Raw genomic sequence first — 23,893 nt, forward strand, 5'->3', positions numbered from 1 at the left:
GGTGGCATGTTCCCAGCCCGTGGAGTCGCTCGCCCTCATTTTCCAGCCTCAACTACACACTGGAAATATTTTTTCATTAAAATTCAGCTTTTTTTGTATGACAACATCCTTTGGTCAGAACTGTAGACAACTTAATGGTGATGTGAAAAATGACATATTCCATGCATGTTTTTATTTTTTTCCCATCATGCAGGGATTCCCCTATGCAGTGATGTTGCAGACTTGCTGATGAGTTGTGAACTTCCAGATCTGAGCACCAATCTGCTGCTACCTGAGGATGTGGCGCTCCGCAACTTGCCCCCCTTAAGAAGCGGACATAAAAAGTTCAACTTTGACAAGGAGAGGCCGATGCTGACTGCACTGGAGGAGGTGGAAGGATGAATTCTATAGTTTGTGGATTTATTTTTAAACTGCAAAGTTGGTTGGCAGGGGAGACCTTGTGCAGTTTTATCTTTTGTTTTGCTTCGCTTCATGTTAATGTGCGCCAGCCATATTTTAACTGTTCCTGCACGCTCCACTGATCCGTTGTGCACGTTGGCTAAATGTATGCAGTATTGACAATGTTTTTTTTTAGGCAAATCACAGTGGCAAATGCGCAGACAAGTTATCAATAGGCATCTTTCCCGCTGCTGTCCTTTCTACAGTGTTAAGTTTTGTTTGATCACCCTTCTAACTTATTGACTTGATCTTCCATAAGACTACCTTCTGTTATTCGTAGGTACACCGCATCGTGCAGCACCCTGCCTTTAAGTGTGAAATCCTTTTTTTAAGGTACATTCAAGTAGCTATGGTATTTCAAAGACTCACAAATCTGTAGTGCAAACAGTCTAATCCCCTTTACTCCATTATTTTGTGAGTTAGTCCAGTATGGGGGTGTGACCAGAGCACGATGCAAAAAAAAAGCAATGAATTTGAAATGTGTAAAGGTTGTCGGCTCATGTAGCCACATCAGCCCAAATCAAACGTTGCCCAGGCACCTGGCTTCACCCCAATCTTTAAAAAAAAATAATCTTTTTAATGAGCAGACTGCCCAGTTTGCATTATTGGAGATGCATGATCCAGTGCCTGCAGTGCTTGAACCATGACCATTTTAATCAGGATTGTGCTCTTTGACAGACTGTTTCAGGGTGTACTTAGCTAGTTTTCAACATTGGGAAATAGTCTTCCACCTCACTGTACTGGAGAACTTCAGGATAGTCTCCATGAGGAAGAGGATTTAAGGCCTCTGTGCCCCTCTGTATTCTACCCCCCCAGCCTCCTGCGCTGTATATAGATTCTGTTGTCACCACTGAAAAGAACTTTGTTATGCATCTGTAATGTTGTACACCTCTGTAAAGCGCTCTGTTGCTTCTTGAAGCTAGGTCCGCGCTCAATAAATAGCATAATGTTATGTTAAAGGATATTTATACCACTGGAGTGGTCCCCTGGCACTCTGGTGGATCTAAAAAGCAAGAAGGGTAGGTTAGGTTAGTAGCACTGAGCGGGGAAAAAGCGCAAGAGAGCTGTGATGTGCTGTTTGCAGCTTTAGTTCGGTTTACACCGTTCGCTGAATGTGGGTGTGATTTATTTCGGTTGGTAGTTGTCATGTGCTGTTGTGCGAGGCTATGTGTGATTTGTTTCTTCATTGTGGTGGTCTATAATAATAATGCCCATTTCCACAGGCACCCTAGATGGGGGGGACCTATTCCCGATGACATACAGCACCAGGAGAGGTGACTCCCAACTATGTATTATGACTGCAGTTGTGCTGTACCAGTAGTGTTGTGGAGGGTCTTGATAGTCATATGAGCTCCTGTCGGACTTTTTCCAGAGACCAAGGACCTCTGCAGAGTCACTGGCTTGTCACACCAGGACTGATCCTACAAGACGTGGCACAATATGTGACCTGCGTGAGTGAAACCAAGGGTGCCAAAGAGCTAGCTTCCTATTTACTGCTATTTGGAAAGCTTTTCTTTTTGCACCTTTCCCTCCATATGTTTCTATCGGACCCCCAGTCGTTTTGCTTGTTTTGAGCCCTGCCCCGACTTTGGAGGAAGGTAAAGCATTCTGCATGACTTCCTTGCCCGTTTTGCTCATTCATATGGGGAAATAGACTAGTCCCTAAGACTGAGTACTGGGAGACAGTCTCTTTTAGAAATCTTTTATTTTTTACAATTGCACAGATCATGTTACAGAAAAGTGAAGTTGGGGAAACTTTGTAGCCTTACAACCTTTTACCTAATGACTTTTGGGTTACTCTGACAATGTGCCTAAGACATGCTGGTGGCAGCAGAGTGATGTTTACTGTTTTTGTAATATTATATTTCTACACTTTTGCATTTAAAGGTGACTAGATTTTCGTTTGTTTGGTCCTATTGCTCTTTGGCTTTCTTCCTGCTTTCTGAAGTCAGAAACTGGCATATATGGTAACCCCTTTCCCAGGGAAAGCTACCGCTTTCGCAGGAAAGTGGGCTTTGTGTGTGAGCATCAGAGGAGGGGGCTGGGGCCTGTCTGGTCCCAGTCCACATTCTATGGCACCTGAAAGTCTTATTGCTGGACGGATGTGATGACCTGTGGTTGTCCATAATTAGACAACCCTGGGCTGTTTTACTGGTGCAGATCCTGTCCATTGGTTGGCTTGGGCTTGCTCCTAGCCTGAATCTCGGATAAAAGGAGGGCTCCTGCAGCTATTCGACACACACTGTTGAGACCAAGACTTCTACGAAGAAGAGCAACCCTCTGACGATCCGAGGACTAATCCTGCAGCTGACAAGCATCAACTTCAGTGATTGGCCTTGTGAAACCCTGCTTGTCTGTGTGATCTCAGAAGTCCCTCTTTGGTGCTTCGACCGGTGGGAACAACTGGTCTCGACCTCTGCTCCATGATCCGTGTCTTTGAAGCCTTCGGTAGTGTTCCTGGACCAACCGGTAGACTGACCAGCTCTCTATTGGTCTACCTCGCTGCAGCCATTGTTCCGAGCAGAGCCTTGGGACTTGCCAGATCTTAAGCTTATGCCACAAGTCGCCTGTCCTTACACTTTCAGCCATCTCGCCACAAGGGAAGCTGTGTTGGGGCTGCTTCTGTGTTCACAGTTATGTTATCGTGCATTTGTATAGTGCTTTATGTACCATTGGTATGATCTCAAGGTGCTGTTGGCTGAACGCCCTTGGGGACCGCGATCCATATCAGCTGAAAGAGTAGTATAGCTTATACTGTTTGGGTGCACTTGGTATGTGAGCAGCCAGAGTGGTTTTCTCGGATTGGCTAAATTCTAATGCTAAGTGTTTATACAGTGGATGTGAGAGATCAGTGTAATGTGCGCAGCAAGGAGGGTGGTTTCTGAGTCTGCATTGTCGCTCCCGTGAGACATGTGTAGGAGAAAGTGGTTTTGTTTTTCTTCCTTTTTTTTTTTGAGCTATAGCTGCGTTCTACCAGGCTGTTGAAGTGTTCTATAAGCGATATAGCTGTGTGTGCAGCTAGGCCAAATTAACCTTGGGTGTGTAGCTTCATTCTATTGTTGATGTAAAGAGGAGAGTGAGCATAATGGTATGAATGGCTGTCTGTGGTTATCTCCAAATTTCTATCTCCAAAACTCTATCTAGATGTGATGCATGCTAATCTCCATAATTCTGTCTAGATGCGACGTAAGATTATCTTCACAGTTCACAGGCCAAAGGACAAGCGAAAAACCATGTGCACGACCACGTTTGGACACTAACCACAGTTGGTAATCAAACGCAAGCTAATCTTCACAATTCTGTCCAGGTGTGATGGAGGCTAATCTATACAATCCTGTCTAGATGTGGTGCAAGCTAACATTCACAATTCTTTAGATGTGACGCAAGCTAATCTTCACAATTGTCTAGATGTGGCGGAGACTATCATTACAGTTCTGTCTAGATATGACGCAATGCTAGTCTTCACAATTCTCTCTAGATGCGATGGAGGCTAATCTTCACAATTCTGTCTAGATAGGATGCAAGCTAGTATTACAGTTGTCTAGATATGATGTAATGCTAATCTCCATAATTCTTGTATCGGAGTGTGACGCATGGCTAAACTTCACCTGGACAGAGTGTGAACGCCTAAGTTGGAGGCACAACAGTAAGTGCAAACACCTAGATTTGAGGTCTCTGGATAGAGGGAGAACGCCCAAGTATGGGACACAGCAATAAATAACACCACTGAACGATTGGTACACAGCAGTTATAGAGGTATTCTTTACTAGCTGGATGATTTTGGTATGCTATGTTGTGTAGTCAATGAGAGGCAGGCCTTTTTAGATTAGTGATTGCTGTACTCCCCACATTTATCTTGTCAGTCGCTGCTGGTTGGCTGCTGGCTACTGGCTTCTCCGGCGAACACGGGCAAACACTGTCTGGAGTTGCCCTTTGCTTTGGGGCCCTTAACCGAAGGGGCTGCACGTGTAGTGGGCTGCCCTAGGGGGTGTGGTTAAGAGCAATACTCCTGGAGGGCAACAGCCAATCACGGGCACAGGGCAGGGGAAGGTAAGGGGACACGGGTCTGGTAGAAAAATTAAAAAATTCCAGAAGGCAAGTGGAAATGGCTCTCAGGAAATGAGGCAGACGCACACCTGACTGTTCAAACCAATTGCAATGGGGGAGGGTAGGCACAGGAAGAAAGCCAGAAACAAATAAAGGACTGCACCCTCCAGATGCAGGCCAGCTCAGAAAACTGGGTGTGAGGCCACAGAAAGCACAAGATAAACCCACCAGAATAGCACAAACTTGTCAAACGATTGGAAAAAAACACGCAAACCCCTCCAAAGGAGCACATGAAACAGGCCAAAAAATAGATTAAAAACAATGTACAACTACTAACTGAGCATCACTCAGCCCCTAAGACTGCTCCTCAAGTCGTTTGATCACCTGTCACGCCCTGAATGTGGTGACTTCCACTGGAACAATCTTTATAAACCCCTGTCTGGTGTCCTTCACCTTTTCTTCATTTGGGGTGGTTTTCTAGAAGCTGACTGGATCAGTCTGTTGAGCAGCGTGACCAACTCCTGACCCGAAAAAGTGCCCTTGCTCTTGCAACCCCTGGGTTTCCCTCACCCAACCCAAAAACAAGATTGTGCCCCAGCAAATTCCGGAAGATCTGCAGTGTCACCTGGAAGAACCAGCCGAGGGGCCTGAAGGGTTGTAAGTTAACTTACCTGCTCCGGTCCCCTTTGTCATCCATAGGGTAACATTTGGTGTAAAACCCTGGTCCTGAACTCTCCCTTGCCTGGCTTCTGGTCATCAAACCTGGGAAAAGCATCCTTTCTCAGGCCTCTCTAGTGAATAGGATAGAGTGGGGTACTTGGCTGATTTTGTGAAAATACTTCACAAACTTTTAAAAAACATTATGCGCCACTGCCATTTTGACTGCAACTCGCCTGAAGAAGTTCTAATCTTGGGCTTGTGACTTTTCATGAAATGGGGCGGATACAGGATGGACGTTCTTTTTTTTAATGCTGTTGGATAGCTTTTTTTGGGAGGTTGGGGGCTGGAAATGCTTTCACGTGTTATGTCAGTATGCTATATCTAAAGTTTGATATCGGCACAGGGGTGGTGCAAGAAAACATTGAGTGGAAATGCCTGTCCGCCTACTGGGTTGTTGACAGATGTTGATTCCCAGGGACCGCCCTTCGAAGTAATGGTGGTAGAGAACTTGTCTGAAGTGGCCATTTGGCCAATTGCATCAGATGCAAGATTTCTTTGTGTTGTACATAATTTTTGGAATTGGGGGTCGTAGCATAGTCTATGACCTGTGGCCCACCTCCATTATCAAAGCTTGGCTATAGTGAGACTTGCCCTTGGTTATGGGGGAGGGCCTAAAGATGAAGTGTTGGGAAAACATTTATGATTTATGTCCACATGCAGGGAAGTAGACCGATGTTAATTTACAGGGCCAGCTTAATTTTTTTTTTTTTTTAACGATCAATACACCTTCTGGTTGATGTGTGCCGTGATTGGATTTTTAAATTCATGCCTTCCTAGATGCCAAAACTAGCACTGTTGCACCTTCCGTACAAATACCGAAGTGCATTTTATGGTCTCAGAATATTTGAGCACATGCCTTTGTCGACATAAGTTTAAAGCCTGGTAATTTAATGTGATTGTATATTATTTTAACATAATCTGATACTTCACTATTCACTGTGGATATAAAATTTGGTAAAATGGAAGAAACAAAAAATGAACTAAGTAAGCAACACAATACTGAGTACATGCACTAATCCATACCACAGCATTCTCATAGTTCTCCCTGTTAGTCATACTAAATAACAATCATGTTTTTTATATTTAAAAAACACTGTTTAGAGAAACAGTTAAAAAAAGGTACATATACATTCTAAATTAGATTGAAATGAATTTTGAGGTGATCTAATGCCCCAACTATACATAAAGCACATATCAAGTAAAATAGAGAAATTATACAAAATATAATCATGACCATCTCGTAATCATTTTATATGCGGTATGGCTTGGGTGTCTTTGTCAAGACCTTTAAGATTGTGATCACCCATGGATCTTTAGATTATCGTGACTCGAAATGAACAAATCTGGTCTGTCTATTGTGTGCCCTTGTACTAATTTTACTCAAACTCAATTTATTTATAAATGTAAACCCTTTCAATGTACTCTTGCAAGGTGATCAAAAATTATAAATAAGGATACCAATAAGCAATGGGAAATCCTATAAGATCCATGTGGTTGTTTGTCACTTTTTTTTTATACACTGGTATCTGATAAATATAATTTTGGGCTAACTGAGTAAGAAGCAAAAGTTAAAAGCAGCATGATTGTGAGTTCCTTACAACAAAATAAGGCTAATATCAACAATTGAAAAATGACATTGGGAATTGGAAATATCTTTATAAAAATGTTAGTAAATATTTACAGTGGTCAAAATTACTTGTGGAATGATGCATAAAACAGTTGTAGTGAGTTGGATTTGGCATTATCTGAACACATCCTGTACCATCTGGGTAAATAAGAGAATTATTTTAGTTGAATGTAATATGAATTGTGCAATTTTAGTCTTTTAAAAAAAAGTATATAACCAAAAAGTACTGATCAAGTTCAACACCAATTAGAAAAGATCTATTAAATTATAATATACGCCCATTAAATTAGTCTTTGAACAGTCTCTAGATTATGATATAATAGTTTTATTCAGCATTTGTCTCATCTTAGCAAAGTACATTCAATATAAAATCAGGTTTATAAAAACAATATTTTTCTTCAACAACACAGCTAGAATAAAAAATGACGTTCCATTTTTAAAATAATAAAAAAAGTTAAACATGTTCAATCCCTCCAATTCGACACAAGCTCAGTCTCCTTTGCCATGCCATGTGCAAATATTTAACTACAAAATACAAGTAATTCCTACATAAAGACATTGCATCTGCTGTCCTTCGAATACCTTTCAATTTAAAGCTTTTGTAACTTGTTCACCCCAGGGACTGTTTTCAGAAGAACAGAAACCCAAATAGTTATAGGTATTGACCTGCGCCAAAATGACTCCTATTTCTATATTAACTTTGACATACTTGGTTGTCCCAAGTGTAAAGACAAGTGTTTTTGTTTTTCTTTTATTAATGGCAAAGTGAAGTGCACCACACTTCTTCACAAAGACTGCCGTTGTAGGCTTTATGCCCATGGGAGTTGTCGATAGCAATACTGTGTCCTCTGTGAAGAATCGGGCGGGAAATCGCATAGTACCTACCATTGAGGTCCATGCTATTGGCTTCTAGTTCCTCTATTAGAGTTTTGATGTAAATACAGAAGAGGAGCAGGCCAATGCGCATCCATGCCTTACACTGCAAAACTCTGTATTTTCCCCACTCTTACCCCAACGCACAGAGGCCCTGTTACTAGAGTATAGAGCTGGTATAATGGACCGTAAACCAGCTGGGATATTGTATTCTTTTAAAGTCTGCCACAGCTGGTTTCTTGGGACTAAGTCGAAAGCTGTTTTTAGGTCGGCAAAAACAGCATTCATATTGCTGTTGTTCAGTGTTATGTACTTACTAACAATGAGGTTCACCCTAAAACACTGCTCCCCATTCCCTGTTTGAAGCCTACCTGTAATATGCTAGTAATCCCTTTGATTCTACCCACTCTTTCAGGTGGCCTAATATTACTTTTGCATACAGTTTCCCCACCCCATCCAGCAAAGAAATTGGACAATTACCCTCTGGGGAATCTTTTGCTCCTTTCTTAAATATGTGGACAATTACATCCAGCCCCACAAGTCAGGGGGACAGCACCCAACTGTACAACTGCATTAAAAACACTTGTCAAAACCAGGCCCCAAATTATCAGTTCACTTCTCCAGCATGGGGTCTGGCATGGATTCACATGCTCAGGAATATTCCCTGTTAGGCTGGGAATCCTCGGTAAAAGAAAAAGTTTCACTTTCTCTTTTAAACTATATTTCTCCTCCAAACCAATCACTGTCCTCTGAATCCTACTGCCCCCATCCAATGACAGCCCTCTCCCTAAGCGCCACCCCTGGTAGCCATCTTCAGATTCTTACTGCACACTTCAGTATTGGGAGTGCTCAAGTTGCTCTCTGTGCTATTTCCATAGTTTTTTTCTTATTTTTATCCAAAATTGTTCAAATTTTGACCAATATTTGCTTAATTATCGATGAAGGACAGAGGCCGGCAGTGGGGATACGCTACCAGCGAAGATCTTCATCTACCGTCAGATCTTCATCGAAGTTTCGAGAAGGCCAAACCTTGGGCCTACTTCCCGCCTTTCAGCCATAACTGAAGAGAAGAAGGAAAGTCAAAGCCTCATCAAACTCGCACAAGTGTGGATTAAGGAACGTCTTTGTGGAAGATCGGCATTTATATTGCCTGCATCTGGACCACGATGAGGGCTGCGAGGTGTGCTGTGGTTTCTCGAAGAAAAACAAAAAATACTGCTACAGCAGACTGTCACTGTGGCTCAATTCGAGCAAGGCCACTGACTTACTCAGCCACGGGGCAAGAGTTAAACCTCATCTAGGACCGGCCAGTCTGAGGTGCAAACACCATCCGGGAGGAGGTCGATCCTTTGAGTGCGGCCCGATCGTAGGAGTCTGAGAAGGCCAAGCCCTGCGCCGTTCACTGCTGATACGGGTACCGAGTTGGGCAAAAGGCGATCACCATCAGCTTCTACGGTGGGCCTACCATTGAAAGGGTCCTCTTTAACCCTTTAAGTGCCAAGGGCAAGGTATCTCGTCCTTGACAGTGCACACGCAGTGCCAAGGACGAGATAGGTCGTCCTTTTCGGCACCTTGTTTTGAGCGATCCCTGCAAAGCAGGGATCGCTCAAAACTGAAATCCAACCCCCGGGCTATGTGAGGGGGAGGTCCCCCCTCACTGCCAGGGGGCTGGATTACCTTCAGTTTCACGTCGGCGTGCGTAACGCACGTCGGCGTGAAACTGAAAGTAAATCCACCGCAGCAGCCATTTTCGGCTGCTGCGGTGGATAAATGTGAGTGCCCTTCTTTGTCAGCCTCGATCTCCGGCTGTATTTCAAGCCGGAGATCGAGGCAGGTATCGTTGGAAAGGGGAGATTCTCCCCTTTCCAACGATACCAATTGTGTGGCATTGCTGCCCGCGGATCGGGCGCAGGGCGCCTCGATCCGCGGGCAGCAACGTCATGGATCAAATGAAGATCCGTTTGTGACGCGGGGGGAGGGGGAGCTGCTTACTAGGTAAGCGGCCCCCTTCCCCCGTGGCCCCAAAGCATGGGGCCACAGCGCCAGAGACCCCTGGGGGCAGATAATCACTGCCCCCAGGGGTGAAAATTAAAAAAAAAACACAACAAAAAATCGAGGGGAGGTGGGAGGGGGTTTGGGGTCCTGGGGCCCACTGGAGCACCAGGGATGGATCAAAAAGTGGTGTCCCTGGAAAGGGGACTGTCTCCCCTTTCCAAGGACACCACATATGAGGCATTGCTGCCCGCGGATCGGGCGCAGGGCGCGCGATCCGCGGGCAGCAATGCCAGCGGATCAACGCAGATCCGTTTGTGACGCAGGGGGAGTGGGGGCCGCTTACTAGGTAAGCGGCCCCCCTGCGCCTGTGGCCCCAAGGAATGGGGCCACAGCGCCAGAGACCCCTGGGGGCAGATAATCACTGCCCCCAGGGGTGAAAATAAAAATAAATAAAAGCAAAAAAAAAATCGAGGGGAGGTGGGAGGGGGTTTGGGGCCCTGGGGCCCACTGGACCACCAGGGATTGATCAAAAAGTGGTGTCACTGGAAAGGGGGCTTTCTCCCCTTTCCAAGGACACCACATATGAGGCATTGCTGGTCACGGATCGGGCGCAGGGCGCGCGATCCTAGGAAGGGGCATCTGACCCCAGGGAGGGATCCAAGAGGTTGGGGCCCCCTATCTGCCGCCAGGAAGGGGGGCCCCCAGGGAGGGTTGCATGAGGTGGGGCCCTCCATTTGGGGTGGGGGGGTTGAGGGCCACCCCCGTTGCGGTACATCATTCGCTGCCAATTTAGGGTGGCCCTCAGCCCCCCCTAAAAAGTAGCCTATGAATTTGTATTTTGTTTTTGTTTACTCAACTTTGCTTGGTGCAGATGCCCGCATTAGTGTGGCTATCTGCCCCCAGGGTGCCCAAACCCTACTGCCCCATCTATTGGGGGTCCTGCCCCACCTTTTGGGGTGGCCCTCTCCCCCCTCACACCAAATGGAGGTGGGGTGTACCTCACGCAGCCGTTAGGAGGAGGCCCAGGGAGGCCTGCATGAGGTGTGTCCCCCAGCCATTGCGGGTGGGGGAGGGAGCCACCCCACCAAAATGTGGGGCAGGAACCCCAATAGATGGGGCAGTAGGGTTTGGGCACCCTGGGGGCAGATAGCCACACTAATGTGGTCATCTCCACCAAGCAAAGTTGGGTAAACAAAAATAATACAAATTCATAGGCTGCTTTTTAGGGGGGGCTGAGGGGCACCCTAAATTGGCAGCGAATGATGTACTGCAACGGGGGGTGGCCCTCAGCCCTCCCCCACCCCAAATGGATGGCCCCACCTCATGCAACCCTCCCTGGTGGAAGATAGGGGGGGGCCCACCTCTTGCATCCCTCCCTGGGGTCAGATGCCCCTTCCTAGGAGCAGATATCAGCCCCCAGGGAGGGTTGCATGAGGTGGGGCCCTCCATTTGGGGTGCGGGGGATGAGGGCCTACCCCTGTTGCAGTACTTCATTCGCTGCCAATTTAGGGTGCCCCTCAGCCCCCCCTAAAAAGCAGCCTATGAATTTGTATTATTTTTTTTGTTTACCCAACTTTGCTTGGTGCAGATGGCCACATTAGTGTGGCAATCTGCCCCCAGGGTGCCCAAACCCTACTGCCCCATCTATTGGGGGTCCTGCCCCACCTTTTGTGGTGGCCCTCTCCCCCCCCCACCCCAAATGGAGGTGGGGTGTACCTCACGCAGCTGTTTGTAGGAGGCCCGGGGAGGCCTGCATGAGGGGCCCCCACCAGCCATTTGGGGTGAGGGGGGAGAGGGCCCCCAAAAATGGTGGGGCAGGCCCACCGAGTAGGTGGGGCAGTAAGGTTTGGGCACCCCGGCGCCAGATTGGCACACCAATGTGACCCTCTGCACCAAGGGGAGTTGGGTTACCAAAGGAAAAAAATGAAAATGGTGGAACGCTTTTTGGGGGGGGGGGCGGTGGTTGGCACCCCAAAGGGTCAGGGAATTTTCTAACGGGATGGGGTTTTGACCCCCTCCCCCCCACCCGCAATGGAGTGTGTGCCAAGTCATGCAGCCCTCCCTGGGACCAGATATCTGCTCCTAGGAACGGACGCCTGAGCCCAGGGAGTAGTGCAGGACAGCCCCCCCCCCTTATCTGCCTCCGGGGAGGGCTACATTTTGCTGGTGTGACCGTAGGTAACACATGTTCTTTGTTTTGTTTACAGCTTTTTCTACCCGAGCAGCTGCAACGTTATGTGAGTACTGTTTTTTATTATTCTATGGTTAGGGCCCACTGTCAGTGGGGTGGGTGAGACTGGGGCTGGATTGTTGGTGGTGTGGGTGGGAATGGCCCGTCTGGGCAGATCACCTCCAACTGTCCTGGAGTTGCGGCTGGGCTGCATTACAGCTTTTCCCTTCGGGGAGGTATTGGCACACTGCCGAGACTCCTTGGTGGGGAGAAGCTGTAACGCAGGGCAGCCAGGGCTCCAGCAAAGTCGGCGGTAATATCCCTGGCCTTGGGCACCCTTCTCCCATGTGGGTCTTTGCTGGTGGTTCTGGGGATTACATTCTGGGCCGATTTGCGTATGTCAGACCTCTGTGTCCTCTTTTCGGAAATGCATGGGGTTCCCTCTTTTCCTCGGTGGCTTGGATACCCGAGGCCCATATCTGTACGTTGTGCTGGTCGGCAGAATGTCTTGAGATTTCGCTCTGAAAACAGACTTGGGGTTACTTGTGTTTTAGGCTTTCCCCTTGGCGGCCAGGTAGGTGCACCCACACATGTGAGGTACCGTTTTCATCGGGACACCTGTGGGAACGCGTGACGGTAGGCCATGTGTTGTTGGGGGCGTGTTTTGATGGGTGCGTCGAGCGAAATGTGCGGAAAAAGTGTTTTTTTTCCCGACATTTCGGACTTTGCGGGGTTGTCTGGGTAAAAAATTCTGGGGCGATGTGCGCAAATCATACCTCTGCGGATTCCCACGGGTGTCCTCTTTTCGGAAATGCATGGGGTTCCCTGTTTTCCTCGGTGGCTTGGACACCCGAGGCCCATATCTGTACGTTGTGCCGGTCGGCAGAATGTCTGAGATTTCGCTCTGAAAACAGACTTGGGGTTACTTGTGTTTTAGGCTTTCCCCTTGGCGGCCAGGTAGGTGCACCCACACATGTGGGGTACCGTTTTCATCGGGACACCTGTGGGAACGCGGGACGGTAGGCCATGTGTTGTTGGGGGCGTGTTTCGAAGGGTGCGTCGAGCGAAATGTGCGGACACAGGCGACCCCTTGTGTGTAGCAATCATCCTGCAGATCATTGTCCTTGTCGGTACTACAGTAGATCTGCTCTGGTTTGTCTGGGACAGCCCCCTGGTCCACGTACCGGGGAAACTCCACCGGAGGGACCATCTCACTCTCCTTCTCAGGAGGCTGCTTGGTCTGTGCGGTCGCCTGGTCCTTTCACGATCCCAGAGTGGCTGCCCCCCTTAGTCACTGCTTCTGCAGCCGTATCGCGCCTCTGGGGAAAGGACACCTGTGGAGTGGCCACCACCTCCTTCACCGACCCACTCTCCTTCAGCGCTATCACAGCGATCATCGTTGACTTAGTCGACGATGAGCTTGTCATCGCTTTTGTCGACGGTGCAGTCGTCAACTCGGTTGACTTGGCATGCTGCGAGGTCTTTGCCAGCTTCGACGAGTCCTTCCAGACTTGTCCTTTGTCAGCTTATCCGCAGACACAGTTTTGCTGGGTTTGGAGACTTCCTCTTTAACCCTTTAAGTGCCATGGGTATTTCTCCCCAGTGCCAGGGCCTTTTTTGGTGATTTTGGTATGTGGCCATTCAATGGCTTGTAACTTTTTTGTTACATGAGATATCTTGGCCAAATTTGGCTCCTTTTTTTCCCACATGTTGGCGGTCGTAACGCCACCCGGGAATCACAGGTTGCTGTAGGGGGGTGAGAGAAAATAAGGAAAAAGTGCGAAAATTTGGGGTTTTTTCAAGGCAACTCAAGTCGCACTCCACTTAGCATGTTTGAGTGACAGCTAGGCTGAGTGAATGGGGGTTTGCTGCATAAAAGCAGGGCTTTGGGGACTGGAACTTCAGAAGTCGCCACAGGACCTAAGAATCCGACGAGGGAGAAGCTGAGCCGACCTGCCACGACACCACCACCGGTGGAGCCCTGCTGGACTGACTCACCACTTTTCCCAACGACAAAGGAGATCTCCCGCCGGAGAGTCTTCTTCGTTCGACTGGTGGGGATAACCAGTTTCACCGTCTTTTCGCCTTCCCGACGTACCTCGTGGCCGCCTTGCCCGTGCCGAGCACCCCGGCAACCGGGATACCACGTTTTACCACGACCGCGAAACAAAGGTACCACCTTTAACCGGAAAACTCTGCGGCTGGTTTCTGCCCTAGTAGTGCAACGACCTTCATCTTTCCTCCAAGTCGAGATCTTCTCTTCCCCTGGATGACGACGCAACTTGCACCCACTACCAGGAACAACTGCCACCGCTGGAGGATCCTTCCCACTTAAGGTACAGTGTCCCGCATGGCTTCCCTTGCTACCGACTGTACGGGGTAGATTTAGCCCCCAGCTTTCAAACCTGGGTTAGCCTGGGACACCCTGGCTAAACTTTCCTAAGCCTCTCTATATTTTTGAACCCTCTGCAAGACTTTCTAAGCCTAGTGTAACTGTGTGATCTTGGGCGCATTTGTGCTCTGCTCTCTCAAAGAGTGGGCCCAGCCTTTGGACTTTGGCTCACCAGTGACTTTTTGCTCTTCTGCCTTGCTAACAGTGTTCCTGAATCTTAGAGTGGTGTACCTTTCCATATTCTGTCTTTTTCCCTCCCATTCTCACAAACTTATTGGAGTGCCATCTAGTTAAGCGCTCACCTCTGTATGAAAATAAGTGGTGTTTTTCAGTGACTTATCTGATAAGGAAAAAGGGGTGTATATATTATAATAGTAACTGTTCAGAATATTTTACAATAAGAGTGCTAGAGTGTTTCAAACCGTGTGTTTTTAAATAAATAATTATGTACTTTGATACCAAAGCTCTGGTCAGTGTTTGCTTGTATTATTGTATCTGGGTACCTATTGTGTATACTTTGCATACTGCCTAACTCTTCTTGAGGGAAGTCTGACTGCTCAGCCACAGCTACCAGGTAAATCTGGGTGGTACAGACTGCTACCAAGTGGGTTTACTGCCAACACCTGTAGTCTTAAATCTTTTGCAGTGTTCCCTAAGGGAACTGCACAGGTTTCTGCCTAACACCATCCATGCCTGGATTTCCAAATAGATGTTGTTAATTAGTTTGGTGGTGTTGGCGTAGTGTCCTGACAAGGTGATGAGGACCTGGGTGTCGTCTGCGTAGTTTGTGTAGATGACACCCATGTCATCAAGGCGGTTGAAAAGGAGCTTCGTAAAGATGTTATATAGAGTTGAGGATGTACAGGATCCCTGGGGAACCCCATGGAGGCTGGGGATAGGCTCTGCCGAGGCAGAGGGAGAGAAGACTAGTGGTGCGGTTGGAGAGGAAAGATTTAATCCAAGCGGAAGCGTTGGTAGAAAAGGTTGCAGCGGAAGGTAAGTGATTGTTGAGGATCTGGTGGTCCTCTGGCGGGTGTCACCCGCTTGGCAATCACTTGATGCACCCGCCAAGCCTTCTATTCACTAATTGACTTCAATGGGTTCTCACCCACCCAAAAAAGAAATCTGGTGCTTTCACAAGCCCTGGCAACGCAAAGGTTTGAGAGCTATGGGGTGGCGGATTGAAGGAGGGAGAGTAATGGTGATAAGGACTGTAAAGCTACCACTGACTGAAGGTGTCACACACAACTTGTGGGCACCTAGCAACTATGAGGGGGAACCAAAGGGCTGAAAGAAATATTGGGGAGGGGAAAAATTGGTGTGAGGATGAAGCGGAGAGTCAAGGTTACCAGGACGACGAGAAAAAGGTTGGTGTGGTGGAAAAGAGAATACATTTAGGAAGAGAGGAAGCTCTGAGAAGGCATGTTTGGAGGTGGATGAGGCAGAAACATAGTGCTGTGTTCTGTTGGATAACTAAAGCAGTATCAAAATGGCATCATGGCATATTGTCCTGTTGAAGTAGAAAAAGAAGCAAAGGTAGGTGGGCAGCTCTAAACCACTTTCAGGTAGGTCATTTAGTCATAACTGCACATTTGTTCAAATTGCCATGAATGTTGGAGTTAATTTGGAAGGTGGAACGGACTTCAGTGCCTCATTCGGTCTGGATTAGTGCTAGGGAAGGATGATGGACTGTTACAGAAACTATTTAGATATTAAGAGAAATATGGGGCAGTCCCCAGAGGCAGAAGAATGGAGGGAGTGTGGTGGAAACTGCCCAGAGGTCAGTGATTTGTGCACTACAAACTGATCTTGCAGGGGCTGTTATAGCAGTGGCGCATATTCCACAATGAAACGACACTGGATATGCTTCACTACGTTAATGTCAGTATCTATAATGATCAAATAGGCTATACATTTATTGAGAAACTTTCAGGTGAATGTTGGGCTAAGGGATAGGAGTGTCATGGGAGGCAACACTGTCATGCCCACCCAAACATAATGTGATGTTTGTTCTCTCTACTAGCCCCTTTCTCCCATTGATCAAAGGGTGATTGTATATAGCTCCCTCTTAAAATTTCCCAACCAACACTGGAGAAATTGCCAAAATCAGTGCTGCATGCAGCCTGGACACGGTGCTGCTTTCTATGCTGTCGATTCTCTGACAGGTAATCAATCTTGTTCTACTGCCCATGCTATGTTTTTCAAAGTGTGAGGGGAACTTGCTCTGCTACTTTTCATTCTGTGTAATGTATTCTTCAGTATTGTATTTTTAAGCAGACCACCAAGTTTATTGTGAACCTGGAAATGCATTTTGTTTGTTGTTGTTGCAAAAACAGCAATTTAAAAACACAAATGACACAAAGGGCGAGGTGCTCAATCTCATAACGTTTGCCAAAAAAAGGAACAGCCCAATCCACAAAGGACATCTGAATGGGTGCATCTTTTATGTGCCCATTCAGATGGGCATTTTCACCCCTTTGCGCATTTCTGTAAATAAGGGGGCATTTCTGTGCATTTAAAAGCACATCCCTGTCACCTCTGCTGTAGTTTGAAATAACAATTGAGAGGAATAAAAACACACAAGAACCTGTTGGGGTTTTCAGAGAGGTGTGTAACTTAATTGGTTCAGCTCGACCTCACACTATGTACTCCCAGCAAGTCCAATTCCTCTCAGCACATTGGTTACTTCACCACAGCTCTGTCTGTCAAGTTCCCAATGCGCCCTGTACTCTCACGGGTATTTTACAAATACACATAATTAAGTCCCTGTTCCCATGTTGGCAGCGATCCACGTTGCCGGCACTCTTCTTACCTTTATTCTTCCTTCCCCTTCGACCCCCTTCCAACGTCAAGACCACAAGAAAGGACAGAAGGGGAAAAAAACATCCAAGCTCTCCTTACTCCCTCGGTGGCAGCGATCTGCTTCAGTGCCACCTAGGGCAAGTAAAGTTCCTCTTCCCTATAGCCGTCCTCGCGGCCGCTGTACAGTCAGACTGGCTTACCAGGATTTATGAGATATTGACGTACCATTTCAGACGAGCAGCAATTCTTTGAGAAATCCCGTGAAATATCAAATACCTTCAGGAAGAGAGGTTATGCTGAACAAACTATACAGAAGGCGATAGAAAAAGTGACTGAAATTCCTAGGTCACAGAGCCTAGCACAAAAGAAGTTGTCTCTTCTAAACTTTTCGGTTACAAGGTATTCACACCAAAGACCACAAATTAATCTAACTGAAATATTCTACATCTGGACTCTACGTTGTGTACATTATTTCCATCAGTACCTACCTTTGCATGCAAGAAAAGCCAATTGGTAAGGGACGTAGTAACAAGAGCAGACATCAGTGCCACGAGAACCACACCAACATCATATAGAGGGACATTACCTTGAATGAATTGTTAACGCTGCAACATCATCGTAAAAGGCCAGTTTATAAACCATCCATGTACTGGGAAGCCAATACCCCTGAAACACACCACTACATGCGATTCAACTAATGTTGTACATGGAATTAGATGCCCATGTGCATTTATTAGGTGGGAATTACGACGAGGAAGGCTAAAAAGCGGTGGACAGAGCACAAATCAAATATCCGTACCCATTTAGAGAGATCCCCAGTAGTTGAGCACTTTGCAGTGCTACGCCATACGATATCACAAATGCAATTTGTAATATTGGAACAACTTGTACCACCACGCAGGGGAGGGGATTTAACTAAACTATTATTGCAAAAAGAGATCAATTGGATTGATCGCTTGGATGCTTCGAGTCCAAGAGGAATGAACATGGACTTTGATTTATCCTGTTTTCTGTAAGGACCAAGTAAATGATCCCTTAGGATATTATTGACTGGATTAACTATGAGAATCAGTGTGGCCATAAATCTCTTTATATTTGTTAGACAGAACCCATCTGACTCGTTTATTAAAATGTATGAGCCCTTACTAATCAAGAATGTCGTCATTAACACTGGGATTGATCATGACTGGAAACACTACTGTGTGTCAGAGATTGAGTTTGAACTTTGTACGTCCACAGATTGTTGAGTACTCTTTGCTATATGTCCGCTATGACTTTACGCTGTCAAGTGACTTGTTACCCTTTTACATTGCTAGGAATGTCAGGAGAAGTTCATGTTAGACAAATGCTTTACCCAATTTTACACTTTAGCGTATTAGCCATTTGCAATGGAAAATTACTATGTGAGTGATAATTGAAACTCTAATGCTTGTCACAGACGAATGTTTTAACTTGTACCAGTACGGCGTTAGCAGCATGGATAAGACTTTATTTGCAATGTAGAATTATCACAATACTTACAAATGGAGTCCATATATTTGTTAAAGATGATCGCTTTAATCTTCATTATCACATTTTAGCATTGTATATGATGTGTTCCAATAATAAGCTTACCAACTATGTAGACTATTCTAGACCCATTGACAATTGTGGTCTATAAATGGACCTTAAATGTGAAGTTGGTCGGCTAACTTAAGGGTCACGTTCAGTTTGTACTAGCATATACATTAATCTATTGCTTCATTGTATTGTATTTAATACAACTGAGTAGTCAGCATCAATTGTGTTTAAGCCATTGAGACTGATGCTTATATTCGAATGAGTTAATAGACTAGTGAAGATATTCCCACTAAATGCAAGACTGTAGTACTTTATTAAAATAATCTTATATTAAGACGTGCTGAGGAATATCTGCAGTGGCGGTTTTACGCGCGTCTCCGCCAATATACTTCTCCAGCATGGGGTCTGGCATGGATTCACATGCTCATGAATATTCCCCGTCGCCAGGCTGGGAATCCTCGGTACAGAAAAAAATCAGTATCCATTTTGTTTCTGATCTGTCTTCGCGCGGTCTTCTAAGTCCTGTGAGGGCGCCCCGGGGACGGGGGCCCAACAGAAGGCTAAGCACTGCGGCAACGGTCTGGCTCCTCGGCTGCCAGGCAGGGCGCATCCTCCCCGGCGCCATCGACCACGAGCCAACTCTCTGGCTCGGGTAAGAGGAAATCCAAGAACCCGGCTTAGCTTCTGGAGAAGCCCCGGTCGATCTCGAAGATTTCGGCTGATGGGGAGCGAGGCGGGGAGCCCTCCCCCAAGTTAAGGTCATAAGCACGCAGTCGGTGACTAAGGCCTTGATTCACCCAGCCAAGGCCTCCATCGGGGAGGTCGCGGCAACCCTGGCGCAGCCTGCGGAGGTTACACCTGTGGTAGCGGCCTCGGGGCCCAGAGTCTCCCTGCCACCTCGGAGGGAGGCATCTTTCAAGCCCATCAAAAGAACCCCCACGAAGCCCCCGGCGGAGAAAGAGGGAGGGGGCAGTGGCCATTGTGGATTCAGACACAACCTCCGAGGAGGAACTTGTCGAAGTCCCTGAGAGCCACGACGCGGGCATGGAGGAGGACCAGCCCGTCGAGAGGCATCCCGACGAGGGGGACGACGGAAACGATGGCGGCGCCGACGGGACCCCAGACCAACCGTCGCGCCTGTCGCAACCAGTGCCGCAGGACAACTCGGAGGCCATTTTGATGGCAATTCAATCCTTATGCTCTGAAATAAGGACTAGATTGCCTTTACCCCCAACGGAGGAGCCGGAGCCAGGCCCGACGGAGGAGCCAGGGGCAGGCCCGTCGGGAAGTCCACTACTCAAGAGGAGATGAACACATCCTCCTGCACCCTTCTAGCCCTCGAGGCCTGCTCAACCCTCCTCCCCGTCCATGGTCCGCGGGATGACACGGCCACGACGGGCACGGACGAGAAGGGCGGCAACGGCGGGGTGGACCTCCCGTCGTTGTCCCCCCCCCCCCCCGACTCCCCCTCCTCCCTGTGCTTCCCTGCCCAATGAGATTGGATCCTTCCATGCGATGATCTCCAGGGCATCCGAGCTTTTCCAGCTCTGCCCCGAAGAAAAGGAGGGGTTCCTCTATCAACATCGAGAGACCAAGAGGAAGACGGTCCTCGCGGTACCTGTCCTGGATGACATCTGGGACAAGGGGCTCTCCCTCCTCAAGAACCCGTCCACGATGGTGGCAAAAAGGGACCGATACGAAAGAAGCACCGGGTCCCCGACGCGGCCCCTCTATGCCTTAGAGCACAGCCGACCCCGGATTCAGTCATCTCGGCGGCGGCCAGGAAGAAGGCGGGTGGGGGGGCATCGACATCGACTTCACCGCCGGACGGCGAGGGAAAGAAGCTCGACGCGATGGGACGATGAGTCATCACTTCGGCGGCGACGACGATTAAGGCGGCCAACGCCCTGGCTATCATTGCCCGTTACAACAGGAAACTTTGGTATAAAATCGCTCCCTTGTTGGACTTCCTGCCGGACGACAAGAGGACAGAAGCCCTGGAAATCTTGCAAGAAGGCGAGGTGGGTCAGACTATGCCATAACGGTGGCGACGTACATCCCTGACACTGGTTTCTGCCAGTTGGACAGCGGTTTTTGCCTGAGACGGCGCGGATGGCTTAAGGCGACGGATTTCCGCCAGGACATACAAGCCAAAGTGTTGGACATGCCCTTCAACGGGAACAACCTGTTTGGGAAGACAGTCGAGTACCTGCAAGCCATCAAAATGGACACGGAGACAGCCCGGGCCCTGGGAGTTCTCCAGCAACGACGGCCGTCCTTTCGGAACACCGGAGGCAAGCAAGGGGCCTCCAAAGGTTCCGGCAGCGGCTCCTCTACCTACCATCAAGCGGCCCGTTCTTCGTTGCAGGAGGCCTATAGAGGACGGGGCAAGTCTGGAGGTTCCGCCATTGTCGCCAGGGAGGTCAATGCGGCCTCGAAACAGGACTGAACCGACCGTGGCGTCAGCCCCCCACGAAGCGCCCCGGTGGGAGGCCGGCTGACTAAGTTCGTCAGCGTGTGGGAGTCCATCTCCACCGACCGTTGGGTGCTGGAAACCCTGGCCCAGGGGCTCGCCCTCGAGTTTCTAAAGTGCCCTTGCGTGCCCCCCGTGGCCAGGAAGGAAAACCACATACCCCAGTTGCTGCTGGAGGTAAGGGCGATGCTCAAGAAAGGTGCCATCAAGCTCGTCCCAAAGAGACTTCGGGGCACCGGGGTCTACTGAAGATACTTTCTCGTAAAGAAGAAGACAGGAGGTTGGCGTCCCATCCTGGACCTGTGGCGACTGAACAAGTCCATCAAGGCTCAGAAGTTCCAGATGGTCACCCTCCAGCACGTACTGGGACAGCTGGAGGAGGACGATTTCCTGTCGTTGTTGGACTTGGAGGATACCTACTTCCAAATCCCCATTCTAAAAGGACACTGGAAGTTCCTCGGGTTCGTGGTCCAAGGACGGCACTACCAGTTCAAGGCCCTCCCGTTCGGATTAAAGTCGGTACCCAGGGTATTCACCAAGTGCCTAGCACCGTTGGCGGGGTGGCTACGCCTGCAAGGGATCCACGTCTATCCCTACCTGGACGACTGGCTCATCCGAGCAAGGACAAGGGAGCTCGCCGTAGAACACACAGCGAAGACCGTCCAGCTAATCCCGGACCTGATGTTCTCCAGCATGGGGTCTGGCATGGATTCACATGCTCATGAATATTCCCCGTCGTCATGCTGGAGAACAACAGTTACAGGTAAGTAACTTGTTCCTTCTCCATCAACTTCCCCAAATCCCTCCTGGTCCCTTCGCAGGTCGCCCTGTTTCTGGGAGCCAAGCTCGACACAGTGGCACGGCTGGCCTCACTGTCCGACGAAAGCCATCCTGGGCAAGGTGCAACGTCTGCTAGCCACGGACGTAGCCAGGGTAAGATCCATCAAATCCCTTCTCGGGATGATGTCCTCCTGCATCTTTCTGGTACGCCTGTGCAGACTTCGAATGCGTCCACTGCAAGAGTTCCTCGACGCACGCTGGATGCAGACGATGGGCAGCTTCGAGGACAGGATACCGGTCAACGAGACCTTCCGACGAGCGATCAGGTGGTGGGGCACCCGAACTCATCTGACGGCGGGCGCAGACTTTCAGACCCCAGCTCACCAGGTGACGACGGATGCCTCCCTGGAAGGTTGGGGACGCGCATACCGGGAATCTCCACGCGAGTGGCCTTTGGCTCCTGGACGAAAAACAGCTTCATATCAACTTTCTGGAGCTCCGCGCAGTGTTTTGGGCCCTCAGGTCCTTTCTTCCATCCCTCAAGGTCAAGGTGGTGAGGATCTTCACCGACAACACGACCATGATGTTCTACATCAGGAAGCATGGTGGAACCAGATCCCCAGCCCTGTCCAAGGAATCCCAGGATCTGTCTCACTGGGCCGTCGACCAGGGGATGTTTCTGGTACCTTTTCATCTGGCAGGGATAAAGAACACCATTGCTGACTCACTCAGCAGGGAGCTGCGCTCGTGCCACGAGTGGGAGCTACGCCAGGATCAAGTGGATCGACTCTTCAGGCTGTGGGGCAGACCCCAGGTCGATCTCTTCGCGACTGCAACGAACTCCCAAGTGCCAGAGGTTCGCCAGCAGGTTCCCCCAACCGAGGAGCATAGGCGATGCTTTCTCGTTCCCCTGGGACAACCTGTTCCTCTGCTTTCCCGCCGTTGCCACTGCTACCCCGGCTCGTCAACAAGCTCAAGAGGTCCCGGTGCAGGATGATCCTCGTTGCACCGGCGTGGCTGAGACAGATCTGGTTCCCAGACCTTCTGGACTTATCAGCGTCCCCACCAGTCAAACTGCCCGTGGACGCGGATCTTCTCTCCAGAGGAGGAGGCGCCATTCTTCATCACGACCCGAAGTCGCTGAACTTGCAGGCCTGGCTCCTGCAGCACTAGAGTTTGGAGGATACGATATACCGGCCGACTGCAGAGGTTCTTGCAAAGGCCAGGGCGTCCTCAACCCTCAAGTGTTACGGACACAAATGGAAGAGGTTCTCTGTCTTGTGCCGGGCACAGAAGATTAACCCTCTACGGATTACGGCCCCTCAAGTACTGCCGTACCTACTGTTGTTGGATTACGGCCCCTCAAGTACTGCTGTACCTACTGTCGTTGGCCAAGTCTGGACTAGCTCTCGCCTCCATCAAGATACATCTGGCTGACATCTCCAGATACACCAGGACAACAGGACGGGTGTCCTTGTGGTCTCATCGCCTGGTGAAGGAATTTATGAAGGGACTATTCCGCTCGTTCCCGCTGGTGAAGGCCCCAGCCCCGGCGTGGGAGCTCAACGTGGTGCTGACTAGGCTCATGGGGGCCCCTTTCGAGCCTATGCATACGGCACTGTTGAAGTTCCTATTGTGGAAAACAGCTTTTCTTGTGGCCATCACCTCCACACAGCGTGTGGGAGAGATGCAGGCCCTATCTTGCAAGCCTCCATACTTGACTCTTCACGACACGGGGGTGGTGCTCAGGACGCATCCCTCCTTCATGCCCAAGGTGCCGTCGGACTTCCACCTCAACGAGCCCTTGGTGTGACCAGTTTTCTTCCCGTCGCCTGCCGAGAGGACTTTGCACTCGCTGGATGTAGCTAGAGCGCTGAAGTTCTACGTGGACCGCACGAAGAGTTTTCGGAAGACGTCACAGCTTTTTGTGAACTTTGGACCTGTGAATCAAGGGAAGGCGCTCTCGAAGGCTTCCATTTCCAGATGGCTCTCTGGCTGTATCATGCACTGTCACCG

The 23,893-nt window shown here is 48.9% G+C and overlaps 1 protein-coding gene across 1 annotated transcript in view; it reads left to right on the forward strand.

The window, feature by feature from the left end:
* The window catches only part of SMG5 (SMG5 nonsense mediated mRNA decay factor), a 1,109,458-nt gene that overhangs the window by 779,941 nt on the left and 305,624 nt on the right, over positions 1–23,893 (forward strand). Inside the window, exon 15 of the mRNA XM_069607113.1 lies at positions 194–369. Within this exon, the coding sequence (XP_069463214.1) occupies positions 194–369 (176 nt within the window). The remainder of the gene's footprint in view (positions 1–193; positions 370–23,893) is intronic.

The sequence above is a fragment of the Ambystoma mexicanum genome, chromosome 1p (genome assembly GCF_040938575.1).
Source record: "Ambystoma mexicanum isolate Mex_15411 chromosome 1p, UKY_AmexF1_1, whole genome shotgun sequence".
Lineage (NCBI taxonomy): Eukaryota > Metazoa > Chordata > Amphibia > Caudata > Ambystomatidae > Ambystoma > Ambystoma mexicanum.